The sequence below is a fragment of the Rhinolophus sinicus genome, chromosome 17 (assembly GCF_057876585.1).
Source record: "Rhinolophus sinicus isolate RSI-liver-muscle chromosome 17, RSI-T2T, whole genome shotgun sequence".
In the NCBI taxonomy this organism is placed as follows: Eukaryota; Metazoa; Chordata; class Mammalia; order Chiroptera; family Rhinolophidae; genus Rhinolophus; species Rhinolophus sinicus.
This window is the reverse complement of record NC_142517.1, coordinates 128,302,247-128,326,175: the sequence shown is the minus strand read 5'-3', so window position 1 is coordinate 128,326,175 and position 23,929 is coordinate 128,302,247. Positions and strand designations below refer to the sequence as shown.

General features: G+C 38.7%; 1 protein-coding gene across 8 annotated transcripts in view; it reads left to right on the top strand.

Annotated features, from left to right (window-relative positions):
- NCKAP5 (NCK associated protein 5) overlaps nt 1–23,929 on the top strand; it is a 967,526-nt gene that overhangs the window by 768,038 nt on the left and 175,559 nt on the right. For all 8 annotated transcript variants that reach the window (XM_088794122.1, XM_088794125.1, XM_088794123.1 and 5 more), the window contains 2 exons: nt 4,560–4,598; nt 11,847–11,966. In XM_088794122.1, coding sequence (XP_088650248.1) covers nt 4,560–4,598; nt 11,847–11,966 — 159 coding nt within the window. The remainder of the gene's footprint in view (nt 1–4,559; nt 4,599–11,846; nt 11,967–23,929) is intronic.

Sequence of the window (23,929 nt, the reverse complement as noted above, 5' to 3'; positions counted from 1 at the left end):
CATTTTCATTGCCTATCCCACATCTGGGCCCTAAGTCCTCTTTAAATTCAATGTGTTGGCAGATGTAGATGGAAGATGATCCTGTTTGTGACTCTCACGTGCTTCAAATGCTCATTTCATGAGTGGGTCATGACGTCGACAGATGATCTGCTTCTTGTACCTGCCCTAGACGCTAACCACCGTGGGGCAGCACCAATGTTCTAGTCACCACTATTTCTCCAAGACCCAGCACAACTCTTGTGTGGCCCATACTTGGTCCTTCATGCATATTTGTTGACTGACTAAATAAATGAATGGAGATGATCAGCCACAAATCGATGTTCACATAATTTTTCTCTGGAATCCCACATATATGTTTAGATGAATTTCTCCCACTCCCAGTATTTTACAGGATTTTTTTTTTACAGGGTACATAAATAATATAGGTGCTTCATGGTTTATATTTATACATGCATATTAGACACATATATGCACACACACGCACTTGTGCACATGCACACTTCATCTCTTTACAAATAAAACCCCTTATTCTCAAACCTTTCTTAACTGCTTACCTTAAAATGGGTTTTATTCTCTGAAGTCCCAGTGACCTGATGTAGATTTAATATTGATGGAGTGACTGCCTTATAGCAGGTACTGTCCAAGTCAGTTTCTCTGGTTATGACTATTATCTCACGCATTTTTCAAAATAACTTAGAGGTTGCCCCTTCCCACCCCCGTACATATCAGTATATAATCATCAACACAGGCCGTATTTGAACCCGAATCTTTCTTGTGATTCTGCCCCAATGTTCCTCGGGACAATAAACCAAGCTAAAAAGCATAGAAATCTTCCTCAAAGCACATTTTCCAGAACTTGTACTTTTCCAACACATTGTTAAATTACCTTGCTGACATGAGCCTTGCTTTGACTGATAAAAGAGCAGGTGAAAGTGTGAGTGGGAGACCACTAGGCAGGAGGAGAGGACTGTCAATCACCGGGCCTGTTGAAGTCCTCACCTGCCCCAAGCCCCCAGTCTTCCTTAGGTGGTGAGAATTGGCTCCCTCTCCTTCAGCCTCAGGGACTGCTTTGCAATAAAAGCACAGACACCTCCACAGCCCTGACTCCTCCTCCTTCCGCCCACCCCTTCCAGGGGAGAACTAAGAGGAATTGTGACCCCAGTTGTGATTGGGAAGTAGAGCAAAGGCACGTGCCTCCATCAGCCAGGTGTCAGAGGAGCTGGCCTGACAGAGAATTCTTACTGAGTGGAAAGGAGAGATGTACCCGGACCTTCTCCTTGGCCTCTGTGTCTCACCTGCAGCCCTGCTTGCCTCCTAGAGCAAAGTGAGGTGGTCTCCACAGAGAGCTTAAGGGTGGTTGTAAAACAAGCCCGGAGCTTCAGGGCTGTCAGCTTTGCTCAGTATGTTTCAATTCCCCCTGGCCCAGACCAGCTGCTATTTTTCCTTCCTTTGGAGAGGAAAGCTGTCAGGTGACATTCAAAGTTATTTGTTCTCATTAGCTGGGCCTGTGGGTGTGTGATTATTTGCCACCCAAGTGCTAAGGGTGTAATGTTATGATGAGGACAGGAGCCCATTAGAGGTTGCAGGCTCCAAACAGCTGTTCTGTTGGCCCATCAGGGAAGCTGAGCAGGTAGAAGTAGTAACAAAACCCAGGAACTGTCTTTATAGGCATTACCCAGGAAAGCACTGGTGCAAGTTGCCTGTTTTTCTGCAAAGAACCCGTGAGGCCTTCTGGGTAATAAAACCCATGTCAGTAGGTAAAGAAATACTGCGTTTGTGAACCTTTGTTCAATTTTCAGGTAGAGCAAACAACTGTCCAAAGTACATGCCAGAAGGAACTGTGTCAGAGATAAAGTCTGTTAAGCCTATAAGGCAAAATACTTGATTGCAAAGATAGAAGGAACGTGTTTACTCCTGAGGGCTGTTCCAGTTAGGATATTCATTTATATCTCCTGTTAAATCATGTAGAGAGCTATTTTATGTGGCCACTGTTCCACACAGTGGTTTAAGTGAGGGGCCAGTTTGGTGGAAGAAAAGAAAATATTGATATTGGGCAGTTTTATGAGAATGTAAATCAAATCCAAAGTTTGAGATCCAGAAGAATGAAGTTATTGATGATGTGAATTAACTTTGGTATATTGTTCCTGATTCAAGCTGCATGAATAGTTCAATTCTTCTGTGTGTTTTTTATTTGCAAAGAATAAAATGGATGATACATAGTTTGACTTTAAATTCCCAGTTATTTATGAATTGAAGTGAATGTTTTAAAACTAAGGTTTTCAAGATTATGCTATTGGTCAGTGTGGATGGGCTAAATAACATGTATCACCATTCTGATTATTTATAAATAAAGTGATAAAGGAAAAAGAAAAAGTACCAGGTAAGGAAAATATGGTTTATTTTGGTCTATGATAGTTCTAGGTATGCTTCTTTAACTTGGTCTGGACTAAAAAACAAAAACTGAAAAAAGAAACCTAATAATACTTTTTCTTCAAAAACTAATGAAAGGTCTTTCTTTTTTATTTAATGTCAAAAAAATGTAAATTTGGAATGGATTCAGGTAGGAAAAAAGAATCCCTCTTGTGCGTACTATTCAATTAATCAATTATAGGTAATCTGATTCTAGTCATTTACTGCTTGTGGTATGAATGCCCCCTAACCACAAGGTGATGACAGCCTATATTTTAATTTTCAGTGAGACTTACCAGTCACAAACTGTTGTTAAAGATGTGCTATTTTGTCAATATTGAGGCAAGAAACAATTAAGCTCCATGAAAACATTCTCCTGTAATCTGTCCCACTATCCTAAACAGGAATACAAACACACATAATTTAGCATCAACCCAAATAAATTTGTTATCAAGAGAAAAAGATGAAAGTGTATCCCTCAGCCTTTGGTTGACTGTGAGAACTACCAAGATGATTACATGCTTATCACACTGTGTTATAATTGTGTTCTTGCCAACTTCCTACCAGCTATGCTCGCTCTGAAACCAAGGAACACATCCTAGTCATCTAGCTTTGCAAATATTCTGAAAATTTATATTAAATAAATGAAGGATGAAATGAATGAACAGAAGTAACTAATATCTAGGATGCTTAAATATTCTTCCTTGATCTTTAATGTTGTCAGTTTCAGTTATGACACTAAATGTTAATATAGCAGCTGAAAAATACCACATAATTTATCTGTCTACCTTAATTTTATCAGTAGTAGCCATGTGGGTATAAAGCTTCAAATTTTTGATGAAATTTAGTAAATGATTCTTTGTGAAGTGTTTTTGAAATCGGCAGGTGAAAAAGAAATCGTAGTAAAAATAGATATGGAAATGATGAATGATTATCTGGAGAAAATGCCAGATCCTTGAACTACCAGGGATATGTTGTTGGTTTTACATGTGGCCCTTAACTGGCATTGTGTCACAAGCTCACTCCTAAGCCAGTCATTGAAGGGGGATGGAATTTCCAATATTGGCTTAGATTTATCAGAAGTCACCGCCTAGGGCTAAGAGGTGCCCAGTTTCTCATATTGTCCCAAGCTGCCTGATACCTGAAGAGAATTAGCATGCTGTTAATATATTAGTAAGAATTATATTGGGGTTTCCATTGGAAGAAACTCAAAATAATTGTGGCTATTTTATTTTCATCACACACTGAACTTCAGAGATAGACATTGCAGCTCCATGCACCATCAAAACCAAGCCCATTTTATTTTTCTGCCCAATATTTAATGTGTGACTTCTATTGTCAAGGCAGCTCCAGCCATCACTTTCATATCCCAGACAAAAAGAGGAGGAAAAGGGTGAGCCCTTTGCTTCTTAGAGACTTTCTGTAAGCCCAAGAAAATAGTCTTCTTATAACTCACTGGCACGAACTTTGTCACAAAGTCACAATTAGCTAAAAGAGGGGCTAGGAAATGCAGTTTGATGTACCAGTCAAAAAAGTCAGGGTTTGTCAGTAAGGAGGAAGGGGAAAATGGATGTTGGAGTAAACAACTTCCAGAGTATTACAGGTAACAATGACAAAATGATGGCATAAATGAAGACATGGGGGAGGAAGGAGGAGCTTATGGGAAACAATGAGTTGTCTCCACCATTCAACCTAACTCTACTACAAGAAGATTTGCATGGTGAAATAGTCACACAGCACAAGAACAGAAAAGAAAGGCAAAGGACATTGTACACCAGCAAAGTGTAGAAACTGTACAGTTAATTAGGATCATGTTTTGCACTATTACATTTTTTAGCCTTTTCGGAGCCCTTTACATATGAAAGGATATTATTTCTCCAAATACAGAGATGTGAAAGTCAAGGTATGAATGATCTTTCCAGACTAATCATCTTAATTAACAACAAGGTCACCTTTGGAAAAAGCAAAGTATTACCTAGAAGGATAGAGAGGCTTATAGTAAAAAGAATCAGGTCCCCTAGAAGTAGAGAAAAGAGGCCAACGAGGATCTAATTAGCTACAATAAGCTGTGGGAAACGTATTGGTAAATTAGTGCCCTTGCGTATAGTCTCATTATTATAAACATCAACTCTTTTCTTTATTTTTTAAAGGTAGCCAACCAAGTTGTTCAAGCTCTGCTCACTCAAAAGGTAGGTCACTTTCTGGCTTTATTATTTTTAAAGTGCCTATGTGAATAGATTGGAACTCATATTGTCAAACTAGGAAATCGTGATTGATAGATGCAATACTTTCCTATTTATTCACTTAGGCTAAAATTGTGTGTGTGTTAGATGGCATGTGAAGTGACATCAATGACCAATAGAATCATTAAAGTCAAACTCTTGGTAAAGTAATGGAAAGCCTTTTGAAGATGAAATGTTTCCATGGGCCCAGATGAGTAGAAAACCTATCATTTTTACTTAGTAAATGCAAACGTTGAATAAGTTGGTGGATTCCGCCAATTCCTGTAAAACGAACAGCTTCTTACAGACAACATTAACAGAAGCCAAAAATTCAGCAAGAGATCTTTGAGGTTAGAGAAGTTCTTTAATTTCTCTGGGCCTTTTCCTCTTCTGTAAAATAGAAATAATAACGCCTGCCTCCCAGAATTGCTGCGGTCCGCCTATGAAAGTAGGTGGAGAAGTTTATGTAGGAATCAGCTGGTGGTAAATATAAAATAAATGGCAATACTGTATACTTGAAAGGTGCTGACATTAGATCTCAAGCATTCTTTACACATACACGTACACATGCACACACACACGTGTGTGTATGCATGGACACAAAGAGTTAACTGTGAGTTGATGAATATGTTAATTATCTTGATCTTGGCATTCATTTCACAATGTATGTCAAATCATCACATTATATACTTTAAACATATACAATTATATTTGTCAATTATTCCCTGATAAAGTTGGAGGAAAGAAACAAATGATCATTTCTGAGCATGAAATTTCTACACCTACATCTTTGCTATGTCCCTATTCTGCCTTCAGAGGATGTAATATGTTATTGGAGCAGAGTTTGTAAATACAGGTAATTGCCCAAATTTGGCTGGTTAGGTTAATTTTGTCGAACCTTCCCTATCTCTTTCCATAATGTTTCACACAGGCTAAATTCTAGTTCCTTCAGGTTTTGTTTATTCTGAGTTACATCTCTGGAGATGGAACTTTCCTCTATACAAGGAAATCTTAGATTATGTAGCATATTCAGGAGGATGTGATTAATGAGAGCAAAACAATTTAGGTCATTTTGATTTTTTTTTTTAATTGGAAACCATTTAATTAGGGATTGACTACTTCTTATGGATATACTCAAATAAGTATTATTTTAAATTTATACTATAGAGGCATGATGATAATATTTTTTGCTAGACTTTCTCCCCCAATTGCTTCATCAAAATATCATGCTTCCTGCCACAAATGATGTTAACTGCTTCAGGCTTTAAATTAACATCACATAATGCGATGAGATGTGAGTATACTTATGTAGAGTTAGAATTAGGTTCCATTATGAGTAACAGAGATACAAAAATAATAGTGGCTTAAGTAAGCTAAAACTTTATTTCTTTGTCACATATAAAACCACAGGTAAGTAGTACAGGGCTGGTATGGTATCACTGCTTCATAAAGTCCATGGGGTTCCTGCCATCCGTTGCTTCTATCTTATTATTCAGTGGGATATGGCCTCCATTTCCAAGGTTACTTCATGGTCCAAAATGGCTGCTCTAGCTCCAGTCATCACATCCACATTCCAGGTAGCAGGAAGGAAGACAAGCTGAACAAAATGAAAAGTGTAAATGACACACACCAGCTGTCCTTTACGAGAGACTTCCAAAAGCTTTTATACCTCCCTATTTACATCTCCTCGAACAGACCTTAGTCCCACAGCTGCACCTAAGGAAGCTGACAGTGAAGTCTTTGTTCTGGGTACATGCAAAGTTGAAAATAAATTGACATATTATTGTGGAAGAAGAGGAGAAACAGATGTTGAAGCAGAGCTCACACTTTGTTTCACAACATATTTTAATGCCTTTTTTCAAAGGCTTTAATTTCTCAATGGCTCTCCTATTGGAAACTCTGTGCTCATTTAGTTTCAAACTTAAAAAATGCAGGGAGCACTGTTGCAGCTCTATGTGTAACTATTAAAAGACTTCTCATGCCTGTCTTTTTAAACAGTGCCTCAGGAAAGAGACGAGGAAGGCATTTGGTACAATATCAAGGAAAATGGGACTGTTCAGATCAGCCACACAAAAAAGAGCTACACAAATTCAGCTAATAACTAGTAAACAGATCAATCTACCTTGGTACAGTTAAGCAGTAAGACACAGAAGAAGGTGCTAGACATGCTACCGTGAGATAGCACACCTCAGGGACATGGTGAGGTGGGAAGAAATGCCAGGGCTCTCTTCCAAAAGAATCATGTTCTGCAGAAATGTGTGCCTCCCGGTTTTTATAGGGACTGTAAAACGGCTGCAAAAAGACTCGAACATCTTTAATTAAGAGCACAACTTAGGTAATAAAATGTACTCCGAGTGCAGATGAGAAAAGGAATTCCAAAGAAGATACGCCTCCTAAAGAGGCACAGAGTAAAAACGAGACATCTTGAGTGATTTATCCAAGTCACAAAAAATCATTCTTGAGGTGAAATTCTAGTCGTAACTATTCAATTTTAGAATAGATCTGTTGTTCCGACACACAGGCAAATCTGCCATGGCTTCAGCTCTTCTCTGAGCAACCAAAAAAGCATTTTTCATGACATATCCTGAATTGGCTCAGATAAGCATCCGGAAGTAACAGAGTGTACTTCTTTTCTCGATAATGATAGGGAAAGAAATGATTTCCATAAACTTATCAGTTTGTGTTAAATGTACATATACTGCCCTAGTCAAGTAATTCAATTTATCTGAAAACCCTGTAGATTCTCTTAAGAGAGCAGACTGTCCCTTCTTTAGATCAATAATGCTAAAGTGACAGTATTAAACCCAGCTCACTTCCATTCATGACTCCAAATCATAGGTTCAAGTCTACAAGTGTGAGTGAAATCAATAATTGAGATAAACTCATATTTTTGTCTGAAATATATTTTATCTTCATTAAGTCAATTATACGAGCTGAAAATGTAACTCTCCTAGGTTCTTCAATGTTTTTCTTTTTTCTTTTATTTTCTTTTTGTTTTCTTTTCTTTTCTTTTTTTTTTACTACTAAAACCAAACTTGGAAGGAAAAACATTTTTCCCTGCAGTTATTTTTCACAGTATATCAACAACCTCAGGCTTATCCGCAGGTTCTTTAGAGTATTTATACGGTGTTTTTTTCTTCACCAACATAGAATAAGGCTCTTGTGTCTTGAACCTAGCAATACAGCCATTCAGATGCGAACAGAACACAATTTTGTAGCTTGAAACTGAAAGGACGTCAAACTCCCACGTTTCCCTTGTTCGGAAGGGCAGTCAGGCCACCTGAGTCCACTTGTCTAGCAATGGCGTGTGTAGGCTCTGGTTCCCTGAAGAGGGTCTGTTTATATTTATTGTGCACTTACAAGGCGTCACACCCCATGTCTGGTATTTTAAATGCGCAGAGTCGTTTTGTTCTCACCACAACCCTGTTAAATAGGACTAAAAATAATTTGCCCATAGTTCCACCTGCTAGAAGTGGCAAAGCCCATACTTTAACTTACAGTTATTTCACTCAAATGCCTGCTCTTGTCCTCTGTACCATTGAGCCTACACGATCCCATTCAATCACTTATTGTTTTTCCCCACTATAGTTCTGCAGGCAGAAGAGATGCTATGAAAATCAAGAGATGGATTGAAATCTAATCATTACTAGTTATGATCACAGGAAACAAAGAGCAAGGTAGCCAATAGATTTCTTGAAACTTCTGGAAGCATTGCCAGACCTTGCTAGCAAGAACATGGAGGTTCTGACATGTGTGGAGTCAAAGTTGACTCAGTAGATTTGGAGTCAGGCTTTCTCAAAATCAGTCTTATTTTGGACCCTAGAATTTCACAAATGCCAGGGACTTTAGCGAGCACTTAATCCTGCCATTGTCAACTAGCTCTGATAATGGGCTCGAGTCACTGTAATTACATTAACTGTTTAGCCATCACCCCGATTTAAAATGTTTGAATCCAGATATCTTTAGTGGGAAGGCTTGAAGTATTCAGTTTGCCACAGAACTCACCACTTCCTATTGATTACTGGCCTCTAATTATTAATGGCCTGAGTTGGTCACACAATTAATGACCTGCCTTGTCTTTTAATGATATTTTGATATTGAGATCCTTGATTAGTCTATGACCAGTGTTTTCCAGAAATGGCTTTTCTTTTTACAGAAGTCTTAGAATCCTTGGAAGAGAAAGGGATATATCAGTGACAGCCACTTAGAAGGAGAGAGGCTGATGGGTGTGGTGTCCATTAAGCTTCAGGGAAGGATTGAAGTGGCACTTGACAACCCATCTCATGAAGCAGCGAGGACATCTATTCTCTCAAAAGCCTGGTTTTATGCAGTAACTCAGTTTACAGACGAGGAAATGGAGGCCCAACCCAAAAAAGTTAGTCTTCAAGGTCATGTGGACCCAGAGCCCAGGCCCCCTACCTCCCAATCTGGTGTATTCCCATGATACACACTGCCTCTGAAATAGGTATACCCACTGTAATTTCATTTTACAGGAAAAAAATCAGGTTTAAATAGTGCTCAACAACACTCTTGCGATAATGTCAGTGTATATCCTGCTTCTAAGCAATCAGCATTTTCCTAAATTTACTTCAGCAGGGAGCCTGCTGAAGTAAATGGTTTTGCTCTAAATGCATGAAGTAACTGTATTCCATAGCAGTGAGTCCAGAATCTTCTTCAATTCCAAGTGCAGGTGAAATGTACAATGTGTGGATCATCCAGGGAAGTTTTGGTTTGGAATTAGTAAGATACAGTAATAGTAATGACCTTTGAAACATGGGCACTTAAACAGAAGTCCTCCACAGAATATATTGATTGATTTTTTTTTTCTTTTTTCCTTGTTCTTTTTACTTTTTTACCCATCTGAAGAACATTTTCAAGTTATTCTCAGTTTTGCTGCTAAAAATTGCTGATGGTATTCCTTACAGGTCTCCTTTCTCCTTGTAAATCCACGCGTGTATGTCCCACACGTGTATGTTTCCATATGTCCACCTGCAAATGAGAATGATGGTGTTTCCCCACCCAGTTGGTGCTATTAACATTTATTTACCTCACAGTCAAGTTTTATTAATTACTTAATTAGCAGTAGTAAAAGCAATTAGTGTTTGGGAGCAGGGAGTGTTATATACATGCTAAGAACAAAAATTAGCATAAATGAGACACAGACAGAGGTTCACTTTTAAATAAAGAATACAAATTTTGCCTTTTAATTTGAACCATGCCTAGGCCCCCAAAATGGGCTCTGCCAAATGCCATGTGTGCTCATGCGTGTATGTGTGTACACACGCGCGCGCACACACACGCACGCACTCCTGCCCCTGCCTTATATAGCTGCTGCCCTCCTAGATCTTGCACTCAGGTGCCTGCTTCTGAATATGACATTTCTTTTCTCCACTCTGCATTTGTAGGAAGCAATCAGTTGAAAACATCCAATACATAAGCTTCACTCATTTTACTAAATAGGTGAGGAGAGTGGAAGCTGTACACTGAGCCACACTTTCACCTCTTTCTTTGCCCTCTGTAAATACAATGAATGAGTGGCTGCTCAGGTCAAGCCTCAGAAGCTGGATGTCTCCAGCTTCACACTTAGGTTATACAAGGTTATGGAACAGGCCCACTCACGATTGTGATTCCCACTGAAGCCCTAGAGATCAGACCCAATGAACTTCTCTCTTGCTTGCAGGGCCTTACGTAAAGCTTATAGCTGCCCCACATCAGGATACATAGACAGACAAACTGGAAGCGTTGAGAAACTTAAACTCTCTTTATCACGCTATCACTAGAGAATAGAATTCATCATTATCATCCCCCTTTAACAAAATGATTGCACACGTTTTTTAAGCTCCTGCCTAATGTAGTGCTATGCTAGGGAATGGAATAAGAGTGTAAAAATAATATGCTGTTGTTTATTTGAGTACTTTCTTATGCTTGCCTTTTGAGGAATGGCCCATCTAATAGACAAGATAAGTCTAGAGCATGCAAGATAAAATCAATACACAGTTGCGTATGCTAAATGTCATATGTGAGGCCTTGAGAGTTCACTGGGATTCAGAAAAGAGAGCACTCTTTGAGCGACACCAGATAAAAGTGTCAGAAAGATGCTAGACAGAATTTGGACTGGATATATAAAGAGGGACTTGGACTGTAAGAAAGGCGTTTGAGAAGGTGAGGGGAAGAGAAGTATGGCTGGAATGCAGAGAGCTTTTCAGAACAACAAACACACCCTTGTTCTTTGCATGTAAGAGCAGAACCCTTTAAAAACAAACAGAAAAACAAAACAAAGCAGGAAATAGAGAAAGGTGAAGTTCAAAATGGAAGTTGAAAGGGGTCCGCTTATGAAGAACCTTGAATCGGGGCTTCATTCTACCTGGTCTTTCCTGAACCCATCAAAGACATTTAAGTACTACAAGTATCTTTATCACAAGTCAGTTTGGAAGGCAGTTCCTTGGTGAGATTCCAGAGAATGCTAACACTCTCATGTGTTAACTCCCCCCGGTGAAAGCTGGGAAAACGTCTCTGTGGTGTTTGAACTATTCAAAGGTGCTGTTCCCAAAGGATGATGAGGTACAGTTGCTCTACTTCCCCAGCACTAAGACCCAACTGCCCCCCAAAGTCACTGAAATCCACTAGTTCATCAGATGGGCAAGTTTCAAGCGGCCATTTAAAGCCTTCACTTCAGAGTGGTGTCACTCCCACGAAATGCATCACTGACTCTATTTGCCACAGCGCTGAGAATTTCAACTCATTTCCACAAAGGAAAGCGAAAGGCTCCATCAAAAGTGATAGTTTCTTTAGTTCATCAAATCTCTATTCACTGCAAAAACGTTATCGTCCTTGTGGTTTGTGCTTTATGATTGCTTTTATGAAGACAGAGAAAAGGCACAATATGTAGGTAGAAACTTAAATTGACTTTATATTGCTAAGATTAACCATCTTCAAAAATAGCATGCTCGATTAATGCATTTCTGATTTCAAGGTGCACTTTAAAAAAAAAAAAAATTGGTCTACCCCATACACAATAATTCTATCAGACAGTGGGATGTGGAAGAAAACATTTGTGTGATTTATTTCTGGGGGCTTCGAAGAATAAAAATACTATTATTATTAGTGTGTTTTTTTTTACTAATGTGTCTGAAATATCAGATAAATTATGGTTATAATATGCAAAGGTTGCTTTCAGTTGTAGACTTTTTTTTTCTTTCGATGTGTTTCTTATAGGATCTAAGGGAGGAATGCGTCAAGTTGAAAACAAGAGTGTTTGATTTGGAACAACAGAATCGAACATTAAGTATCCTGTTCCAACAACGAGTCAGACCGACTTCAGATCTGCTCCTCCAGGTATGTGTTTATGTGGAAAACAATCTTTGCTACTGAAATGCTATTGACAAGAAGTTATTTAAGTTCAAAAGTTACCAATATTTCCATGGGCAAGGCATATTGCGTGAGAACCCTGATTCTTTCCCCTCTCAAGGGCTGTCATTAAAATTGAACATCTCTTAAATTTCTGACTTTTTAAAGCTACATTTAGATAAAGAAATGCATCAACAAATTCTAAATAGTAAAAGGGACAACCAGAAGGTATCCTAAACTAAACTAAGCAAAATAGTAGAACAGAGTCAGAAAATAATTACCTGGGGAACCAGTATTAGTAATCTTGCATTCTATACTAAGCAAGGAAGAGTTTTATGGAATGCCAAAGTACATTTCTTCATTGCAAACTCTCTAATCAAAAATACAGTTGGGGTTTATTTTTCATTCATTTCACTCTCTGTGTAGCATTCCTCCTCATAGCACAATACTTCCTATATTCTGTCTCAGTTTTTCACAGGTTCTCTTTGTCTAAATGCTCTCACTGAACTTTCTTTGCTTGTCTCCATAACATGCAAAGTCATGGAAAGTCAAACCATTTGATTCATTTTGAAGCCATCCCTGACAAAGTTCTGAGAATGTATCCTGCTGCAGGGCAACACATGAATTAGCAAAGGGGGTTAGAGGGTTGATCTTTGTTGTTTCCTAATTTTTAAAATCTTATTAATATGCATATTTGCTCAAACAAGCTCTAGGAAGCCTTGCTCAGAGCCCTTCTGAGGCTCAGCTTGCAAAGGGTTTATGAGTTTCACAGGGACAACGTACAATTAATTTACTAAGGATCCCCCACCCCCCGCCCCAGCTGCGTGGACTAATTGGCTGAGAGAAAGCTGCGAGACAGAGGTTTCCTCTGAACACTGCCCAGCATTATAGACACTAGCCGCATGGCACTATTGAAATTGAATGCTAAATTAAGCTAAAATTAAGTTCCTATGTCAAACTAGCCACATTTCAAGTATTGAAAAGCCACATATGGCCAGTCGCTACCATATTAGACAGTGTACAAGGTGTGACAATTAAGTACGCGAACTTATCCTAGAAAAAGTGCTATATACCTCATTGCTGAATATCACTACGGTCTCCTTTGACGTACTCCCTTTGGGAAGCTATGCACCGACACCAGCGCCTAGTTCACTCTTCAAAGCAGTTTTGGAACTCTTTCTGGAATGGCCATCAGAGCTGTCGTCGTATTACCCTTGATTTCCTGAATGTCATCAAAATGTCTTCCTTTCAGTATTTCCTTTATCTTCGGGTAAAGAATGAAGTCATTGGGGGCCAGATCAGGTGAGTTGGGAGGGTGTTCCAATACAGTTATTGTTTACTGGCTAAAAACTCCCTCACAGACAGTGCCGTGTGAGTTGGTGCATTGTCATGATGCAGGAGCCATGAATTGTTGGCGAAAGTTCAGGTCGTCTAACTTTTTCACGCAGTATTTTCAGCACTTCCAAATAGTAAACTTGGCTAACTATTTGACCATTTGGTACAAATTCTTAACGAATAATCCCTCTGATAACAAAAAAGTTTAGCGACATCATTTCCAACAAGTTCGTGAACTTAATTGTCAGACCTCGAATACACAGAATATTTCCATCATCATAGAAAGTTCTACAGGACAGCACTTTTCCAGATGGTTGAAATAGTGTTGCTGATTTACTATCTGAACTTTGGCATAAGCATCTGTCCCATACTCCTCAGAGAAATAATGAAAAATTGCAGTTCATTTCAGAGAGAAAAAAAATACAAAAGATGTTTGGTAAAGCTGAACATCAAATTGTAATCCCCCCCAACTCCGAAATTAAAATAAAACGGCTCTCTGAAATGTAAAATAGACCTCATCTCTTAAATTAATTTCCTCTCTGCTTTATCTGTTAGAGCATAATTCATAATTTATGACTCAAAATCTGTGTAGAAAAAATTATCTATCTCTATTCTGTTTCCTAGTGCCGACCACAATAAATGTTGGTCATAGAGATTCTTGTATCTTTAAAAAGTTGTATTTCTTTTTCTCTCTCATAACCAAGATCCAATATCATCATTACTTTTAACAGCTGTTGTGTGTTCATGAATTTTTCTGTTTTACCCATTTTAACTTGCGGCTTTTCTGGAACAATGTTTAAAGATCTGTGGTCCCTGATTATGAATCATGATGGTTTGTTTCCATAGTGAACACATGTGCTGTGGATGTTGAAGATTTTTCATTGGCTGTCACACATTTCTTAAATCCATACCCAAAGGGCAAAGGATGGTGTGCATGCTCACAATATAACTTGGTGTTTATTTATTGGGAATTTTCAGCCAACACACTTCATGTTCCTCCCCAAGCAGTTCTCACTTTCAGGAGCCATTCTAACGTAAGTGACATTGGAAAAGAATGGACTGGTACTAGTTCTGTGAAGAAGAGTGATAGGACATGTGACGCCTGCCCTCTAACATCTTACAGCTCACAACTGCAGACAGACAATTTTGCTAGCTTTTCAGGTGGTCTATTTATGATTTGACTCATGTTTCTCATTTTCTGGTGGCACAAAGACCTATCATGGAGCACCGGCTAAATTAAAAGCAGTCTGAGCCTGCTTTGCACCTACAGAAGCTCTGTGATTACTTGTTGAATGGAATAATGAATAAATGACACAAATTCATTCTGCAAATTAGGGAGTTGTTTTGCATACACCTAAGAGAATTTTATACCCCCACCTCTTCTGCTGAACTTTTCCTGTCTAATGTGGGTGCTTTGGAACTGTTCAGCCATGCCGGACCAGCCCAGCCCGTTTGAGGGTGTGGCTGGTACCTGGTCCCAAATATTATAGACGTTACAGAATTCTGCCCATGGACTGGAAATTCAGTACAGTAGGTTTCTAAGTAGTTTTCTGCATATCTTAGAAAACTACATTAGTTGTCATCTGCTGAATACAGCCTAATTATTCTCTACAATCTGAAGTAGCCACCTGAAGAGAAACATAGAAAGAAGATTGTTGAACCTATTGTGATTTTAGTAGATACATTGTAAGTAGTAGAAAAGAAAATCATTTATAAGAAACAGGCAATCCTTTGTCCCTCAAATATAGAGAATAAAAAGTTACATGTGTATTATTTAACAAATTCTTGTATAGGAGGAACAAAAAGGCATAATTATAAGGATTGTTTTCAATTCTGGACACTTACAAAGGGAGCCAGGTCCATGATAGGAAAGAAAAAAGAGCCTGACCTGAAAATTAAAATCTTAAGACTGGCAATAAACTTTTCTGTTGATTTCAATTTTCAGAATGATATCTCTGGGACTATAGGTGGTAACAGACCAGATGAAGAGAGCCCTCTATATTAAAATCAACAATTTAAGCTAAATTCTAAAGAACTGAGAAGCCAGTCGAACAAATAAAATCAGAAAGTAATGTTCTTAAAGGAACCCGAGTCTCTAACTGAACCTACAGGCCAGATTAACCAATGATCACCATTTCCTCTTATAAATCAAATTAAACAATACTCTCAACTTACTGAACATTCATACCTAGTAGAGCGCTTACTTCTCTTACTGATGTAGGAGTATTTTCCTGTGTGTCCCCAAATGATGTAGATGATGTTGGATCTACCTGCAGTTTCTGAGTGCGGGCCGGGATCGTGTCTCATGATACCGAAGAATGGAAACACGGACCCAGGAGAGACAAAGAGTTTAAAAAGAGGACAGTTTATTGAAAGCAAAGAGTCAGAGCTCCCGAGCGGGAGGGGCTCCCGAATGGGGGTGTCCCCATGACTGAGGCAAAAGCTCCTAATTTTATACCTTCCCTGTCCTGTTTGGGGAAGGGGAGCTGTTTGAAGAAGGGAACTTGTTTGAAGAAGGGAACTGGCGCCTTATAATGAAATTTGTCTACCAGGTTTGTTCTGCTTGCCCATCCTAAAGGAATTAGCAAAGTAACCCACTCTTATCTATCAGATCTGCTCCATTTGTCAGGCCAAAAGGAATGTTATGATTAACCTCAAGGCCTTGTTACATTACGTCCTGGAGCGAAGGAGTAAATTCAAAACCTGGAGTTTTAGGATATGGCTGTCTTTTGTTTATTCTACCAGGGACCTCCCTGTCTACCTAGGGACATGCTAGGTAACCTGTATCATTACCAGTTGAGTTGAATGCTCAGCATAAATTAAATGTTTGTAACTCAGTATGTTTATGTGAGTAGTATATGTCATGGTAATTATATAATTTTTAACAACTGTATAAACTGATTAAATATGCTGCCAAACAAATTGTTTCTATAAAACAAAGTTGAGTGCTTCAAAATCATCTAGAAAGGCAATCACTAAAAACAAATGTTTATGACCAAATGAAATATAGATGTCTAACTATAAAAGAAAAAAATTGTGGGAGACTGGGATTTGTGTTAAGTGTAGAGGCATTGTTCATACAAATTGCTTCTCAAGTGACTTTAAAGTCATGTTTCACTGTTAAGAAAATCAAAAACTAGAAATCACAGGCAATGCATAAAGCATGTGTTTGGTACCCACCCCCCCAAAAATAAGCCTAACATTGGAGGACTAATAAAAGGATCCCTAGGCAAAGAATCAAATTTGGCCCTATCAAAAATGTTATTTAACAAATATGTAGTGCTTATCATGTGTCAGATACTATTCCCCAACCTGTGAATTTAATCTCCATTATGACCCTATGAGGTAGGAATAATCGCTGCACCCATTTTGCAAATGGGAACATATCGGCACAAAGAGGCTACGTCACTAGCTGGCAGTTGACAGAGAGGCTGTTTCAATCCACAGTCAGGCTCCAGTACCTTCCTTTCTGGGTGCTGTGTTCCTCCTCTGGGTGCTGTGTTCATGGAATACAAATGGACACGAGGAACATTTTTCTGATTCCATACTCTGACGTTTTGATTAACTGGCCCACCTGGGATGAGTCAGATGAGAGGATTTCTGCAGTGCCATTGAAATAAGGACCTACTGTAGCCACACATTTCTGAAAGGCTCTTGATTTGTGGCATCCAAGAATTTCCCCTCTCCTGTGTGTTCTGCTTTTGTCTTGTTTTGGATACCTGTGTTATCCTTATCTTGATAGGACATTATGCTCATATTTTCTGCCTCACACAGTTTTTTCTTTTCCCTTTTATCTGATGTTTCAGTCTTAGTACCCATATCCTTAGGCCAAGATAGAAAGAAAAGAATGTTATAATGTAGATTATTCACACAAACAATTGGACATCTGACATCTTAGAACCAAAGTGTAAAAATTCGCTGTCACTTCTTAGAATGCTAACTTTTTGTTTGCTAGTTTTTTGCTTTGTATTATTTTAGATGAGAGGAGAGGATTTTAAAATCCTGCTTGTGCTTCTGATGTTTTCTTTTCTGCACAAAATCTTTGTTTTCAGAGTATACATCTACCCATGGGTCTTATGTGGCAGGACACTACACACTAGACACTACACACTCACCTCTCCACCTCTCCTCTGGCATGAATCCTTTTTCCTGAGAACTAACCTGATGCTGCCACCTCTCAGGGGCCTTCCAGGGTCACTGTGGGTCTCCCCAAACCTTCCACTTGCAGGAGCTCATGTCATATTGACCCGTGCCACAGAATGACGCAGTCTGGGATCCTGGTATGGAATTATGGAATCCTCATCTCTCATGGCACTGATGGTGGAGGTCATGTGTACAACCCCCCGTCACTAGGACTTTCATGTTAACTTCTCATTTCATCTAAGTACTAATCTCCTTAAGGGCAAAAATTATATGAATGTGACATTTTACCCTTCTACAGATATGATCACTGTACATAAAACATATTCAGTGTATACTTGTTGGTGGCTTAACACTTACATACATACATTTCATTTTGGAATTTAATTTTGTGTATGTTGGAGTGGATGTTTCCCTTTCTTTATTGTTTGTGTTTTTGTATGCCACAAGCTCATTGCCTTTATTCCAGTTGTATTGAAATATAATTGACATATAACATTGTAGACATTTAAAATGTACAACATAATGATTTGCTATATGTATATACTGCAAAACGATCACCACAATAAGTTAATATCCAGCATCTCACATAGTTACATTTTTTCTTGTGATGAGAACTTTTAAGATCTACTCTCTTAGCAGATTTCAAATATACAACACAATAGTATTAACTGTAGTCACCATGCTGTACATAATATCTCCAGAATATATTTATCTGATAACTAGAAGTTTGTATCTTTGATGACCTTTATCAATTTCCCTGACCCCCAACCACACGCCTCTGACAATCCCCAATTTATTCTGTTTCTATGAGTTTGTTTTTTGTAGATTCCACATATAAGTAAATCATACAGTATTTGCCTCTCTCTAACTTATTTCTCTAGCATAATATAGAAAAAAATTATATATATATATATATATACATATATACATATGTACATAATTTTCTTTATTCACCCATTAATGGACACTTAGATTGTTTCCATGTCTTGGCTATTGTAAATAATACTGCAGTTAACATGGGGGCACAGATATCTCTTCTTTGAGATACTCATTTCATTTCCTTAGATATATGCCCAGAAATGGAGGTGCTGGATAATATAGTAGTTCCAATTTTAATTTTTTCAGGAACCTCCAGACTGTTTTCCATAGGGGCTGCACCAATTTATGTTCCCACCAACAGTGCACCAGTGTTCTCTTTACTCCATATTCTCACCAACACTTGTATCTCTTGTATCTTTTATCTCTTGTAATATCTTCTCTTTCATTTCTAATATTATTTATTGGGGTCCTCTCTGTTGCTTTCTTGGATAGTCCAGCCAAAGGTTCGTTAGTTTTGTTTGTCTTTTCAAAGAACCAACTCTTAGTTTTGTTATTTTTTCTTTTGTTTTGCTATTCTGTATTTCGTTTATTTTTGCTCTAATCTTTATTATTTCCTTCTGCTAACTTTGGGCTTCATTTGTTCTTTCTTTTCTAGTTCCTTGGGGTATAAAGTTAGTTTATTTCTTTAAGATTTTCTTTTTCTTTTTCTTGATGTAAGCACCTATCTGTATAAACTTTCCTCTTAGAACTGCTTTTGCTGCATCTCATAAGTTTTGGTATGTTGTTTTTCCATTTTCATTTGTCTCAAGATACTTTTTTATTCTTCTTCAACTTCTTCATTGACCCATTGGTTGTTCAGGAGTGTGTTATTTAATTTATATATAGTTGTGAATTTTTCAGTTTGCCTCTTGTCATGAATTTCTAGTTTCATGCTATTGTATTTATATATATATATATATATATATATATATATATGTATTTATTTATTTATAATTTCATTGTTCTTAAATTTGCTAAGACTTGCTTTGTGGCCTAACATGCTCTATCCTAGAAACTGTCCTGTGTGCATTTGAGGAAAATGTGTATCGTTAGGTAAAATGTTCAATATGTGTCTGTTAGGTCTGTTTGGTTTATAATGTTGTTCAAATCCACTTTCTTTATGGATCCTATGTCTGGTGATCTATCCATTGTTAAGAATGAGGTATTAAAGTCTCCAACTATTTTTATATTGTTTATTTCTCCTTTTACTTCTATTACTATTTTCTTTATATGTTTATGTGCTCCAGTGTTGGATGCATAAATATTTATAATTGTTTTATATTCTTGATAGACTGACCCTTTAATCATTCTATCATGACCTTCTTTGTGTCTTTTGATCATTTTTAGCTTAAACTCTATATTCTGATACAAATAGAGCTACTCATTTGCTTGAAATATCTTTCTCTATCCCTTCGCTATCAGTCTGTGTCTTAAAGCTAAAGTGAGTCTCTTGTAATCAGCATATCATTAGATTTTTTTAAAAATCCATTCAGCCATTCTGTATCTTTGTATTGGAAAATTTAATACATTTACATTTAAAGTAATTATTGGTAGGTGAGGACTTATTGTCATTTTGTTAATTGTTTTCTGATTGTGTTATTCATCCTTTGGTCTTTGCCTCTTATCTTGCAATCTTCTTTTGTGATTGTTTTGTAGCAGTATGCTTTACTTGTTTATCATAATCTTTTGTGTAATTAACACAGGTTTTTCCTTTGTGGTTACTATGAGGCTTACATAAAATTTCTTATGTTTATAACATCCTATTTTAAGATGATAACAACTTAACTTTAGTAACATACATAAACTTTATATTTTTTCTTCACAGTGGTTTTATACCGATATTTGTATGTTTTTATGATGTTAATGAACATCTTTTTATTTCATCTAGAAAACTGCTCTGTAGCATTTCTTGTAAGGCAAGTCTAATGGTGATTAACTCCTTCGACTTTTGTTTGTTCAGGAAAGTCTTTATCTCTTCTCATTTCCGGTATTATTGGTTTTATATTTGAATAAGCAGTCCCTTCTTCCAGACTTCACAGGCTGGCTTCAGCAGAGATAGTCCTTCACCATATATATATATATATATATATATATATATATGTTCCCATAAATCCTGTTTTGCTCCAATGACTAAATAATTTCAAATGACCTATCTTCTAATTTATTGATTCATTCTTCTACTAGGTTGAATCTGCTATTGAAGTTCTCTATTGCATTCTTCAGCTCAGTCATTGTATTATTCAGCTCTAGGATTTCTCTTGGGGGGGTTGTGTGTGTTGTTGAACTTCTCATTTTATTCATGCATTGTTTTTCTAATTTTATGTAGTTGCCTCTATGTGTGTTCTTGTAGTTTCCTAAAGTTCTTTAAATGGATTATTCAGAAATCTTTGTCAGATAATTCATAGATTTCTATGTCTTTAGGGTTAGTTATTAGAGTGTTATTAGTTTCTTTTGATAGTGACGTGTTTACCTGATTCTTCATGGTCCTTGATTGTTTGGGTTGGTATCTGCACATTTGAGTAAGCAATCTCCTCTTCCAGACTTTCTATACTCACTCTGGCAGACGCAGTTCCTTCACTAGTCAGCTCAACTTGAGGTGGTTGCATCCTTGGACAAGTGGAGCTTGTTATCAGGGTCTCTGTTTGGGTAAGGGCACCACCTGAGTTCTGAGTTTGTGGGTATACCACTAGTTGGAAACAGTTGGAGAGAACTGCTGACTTGGTTCCCTGACCAAGCGCACCAGTAGAATGGGCTCCACAGTTGCCCAGGTTCACTGGTCAGTCTTCCTAGTCAGGTGGCATACCCAGCAGTTAGGTGGTCCTGTAAATTTGCTTCCCTGCCTGGGCAGGGCCATTGAACAGGCTCTACAGCCAGTATGGCTCATTGTCTGGGGATTAGACTTAGGCAGAACTGTCCACTGAGCTGGTCAGACAGGAAGACAGGATCACTGAGCCAATGCTGCAGATGGGCAGAGCCACTGGCTGCATTTTTTGCTTGGGTATCACTGCAAGTACAGTTTAAGGTGGGCTGCACAGCCTCCCAGGTGCTCTGGTTATGTTCCTGGTCAGGGGAGATAGGGCTATACTCAGCAGTAGGTAGGCCCATGAGCCTGTTTCTGTCCCTAGTTGGTGCAACAGAAAAGGCTCCAAGGCCAGAACAGCCTACTGGATGGTGACCTGAATCAGGTAGGCGTGTGCACTGACTTGCTGGCCAGTACGGCCCCCAGCAGATGGCAGAGCTGCTGGCTAGGATCTCTGCTCTAGGGCAGCTAGATGCTTTCTGGATGCTCAGGTTAGGTTTCCTACCGTGTGTCCCTGAAAATAAGACCTAGCCGGACCATCAGCTCTAATGCGTCTTTGGAGCAAAAATTAATATAAGACCTGGTCTTATTGTAATATAATATAAGGCAAGGTATAATATCACATAACATAACATAATGTAATATAATACCAGTTTTTATATTAATTTTTGCTCCAAAAAACGCATTAGAGCTGATGGTCTGACTAGGTCTTATTTTGGGGGAAACACGGTAGTTGGACGAGGTTGGGAACTGTATCCAACATTAGACAGAGCTACAGATGTGTTTCCCTGCCCATGCGGGGTGGCAGAACATGCTCCAACTCCAACATGGATCCTTGTTTGGGCACCCAAATCAGGCAGAACTGTGCATCAAGTACCCTGGCCAGATGGAGTCACCAGTTTGGCTATATAGATGGGCAAAGCCACTGGCTGGAATCCCTACTCATGTGATGCTGAGAGGAGAAATTTGGTCTGCCCAAATCCAGCTAGTTGCTGCCCCCTTTCTCTGTCCCCATGTGATCTCCAGTATCAAGTCCCCCAGATTCTCCCTGCGATCCTCATGGGGCGTGACCTATGTGGACCTCCCAGAAAGTGACCTATAATACTGGGGAATCTGGGTATACACCTTGGGCTCCTTGCCCTCACTGGAGAAACCACAGGCTCCATGGGCCCACTTAGTGTGTCCTTATGCCGTCCTGGGAAAGTTGCAACGGGGTCAGAGGATTGCCATTCCTCTTTTCTTGTAATGCAGTCTTTCTTGGTCTCTGTGATCCAAGAGGGTGCTCTAGCCTCAGCCCCGTGTTCTGGAATTTTCACATGCATGTCTTGTTTACAGATAGTTGCAAGTTGGTTTTATTGTGAGGGAGACTAAATTTGAAAATGCCCTATGTTGCCATCCTAATGACGTCATCATTAAGGGGAATATTTCTAACTGTAGTAAGATTGTAATCTTCCTTCGAAGACCATGTTTTTTTCTGTCTACTAATGTGTTTTTTTGTATCAATACTCTGTACCTAGATGTCCAATTCATATTTATTATTCCTTTCATTTATTTCTTAGAAACAGATTTTAGGCATTTATACTCTTTGCTGCCTTAGAACTTGCCGTTGCATAATGAAGACAGCCACACAGAACTACCCAGAACTGAACAATCCATTAAGCAACCAACACAATGGTATCTTGTCTAGGGCATTTGGTCATTCAGATAAATTGGAAAATAGCAGCCATATTAAACATTTTTTTACTGTATATATTTTGCTTTTTAAAAGGTCTACACCTCTTTCTTTTGGGCACTTTCAAAATATATATAGTGACATGACATGAAATGAAAAAGAAACCATTAAGAGGACACTAGATTATTTGGAGAGCAATAAGGAAAGAGTAGGTGAGTGAGTGAAGGACTGCACACAGGATGGAACAATGGTTCTTGAGTTCTGGTGAGGGAAGCTTTTCATTCAGTGCCTCCCATGTACCGTAAGCTAAGAAGCCAAAGAAGAAGCAAGAAAATGCACCCAAGTTCAGAGCAGCTACCTGGCCTCCCACTCTGCTAGAACGTAAGTTTGCCTTATGAGTTTCTAAAATTGATGAGCTGTGCCCTTGGGCTGCTAGTGTGCCAGCCATGGAGGCAGCCTCCAGCCCTGCCCTGCAGACCTGGGATCTAATGTATAAGAACCCACAGAGCAACAGGAGGAGATATCCGGTGATACTTCAGTGATGCTGAGTAACACTGGGGCCCAGATGGCGGAGTCCCCACTGGTGGTGACCTGTCAACCTACGTGATTAAAGGACTGTGGTGGCTTCCTTATGGACAGCTGTCAGAATGAAAACATGGAGAGTAGGCAGCTGGGATTCTAGCTCCTGCAGTAAGCAGCAGAAAGGACATTAACTTGTCTGAGGTACAGAAAGTAGCCTGTCTGAGAGATAAGGGACACTTTGAGAGATCACATGGCTCCTGCAGGGCAGGGCTTACGATGATGAGATGCCCTACATGCAGTTGGTTTGGGATCACGTAAGAGCAGCAGAAAAAGAGTGAAAGAATCTTTAGGGTGATGGCAAGTTGTGACTTTCTCCTCTCCGTAATGCAACCATGGCCCCCAATAGACTTGCTTTGCCCTCAACAGCCTCATTTTTCTCTTTTTCCTGACACAAATTCTTTAATCTAGCCAAGCAGAAATACTTTCATTCTGCAGAGCATGGCCTAGGTTTTCCTTCAACGGTTCCATTTTGTATGTCATTCCTCTGTGCAAAATGTGACTCTACCCCCACCATCCCACCCCTGCCACTGCTGTTCATTCACGTAACACATCTGGAGCACC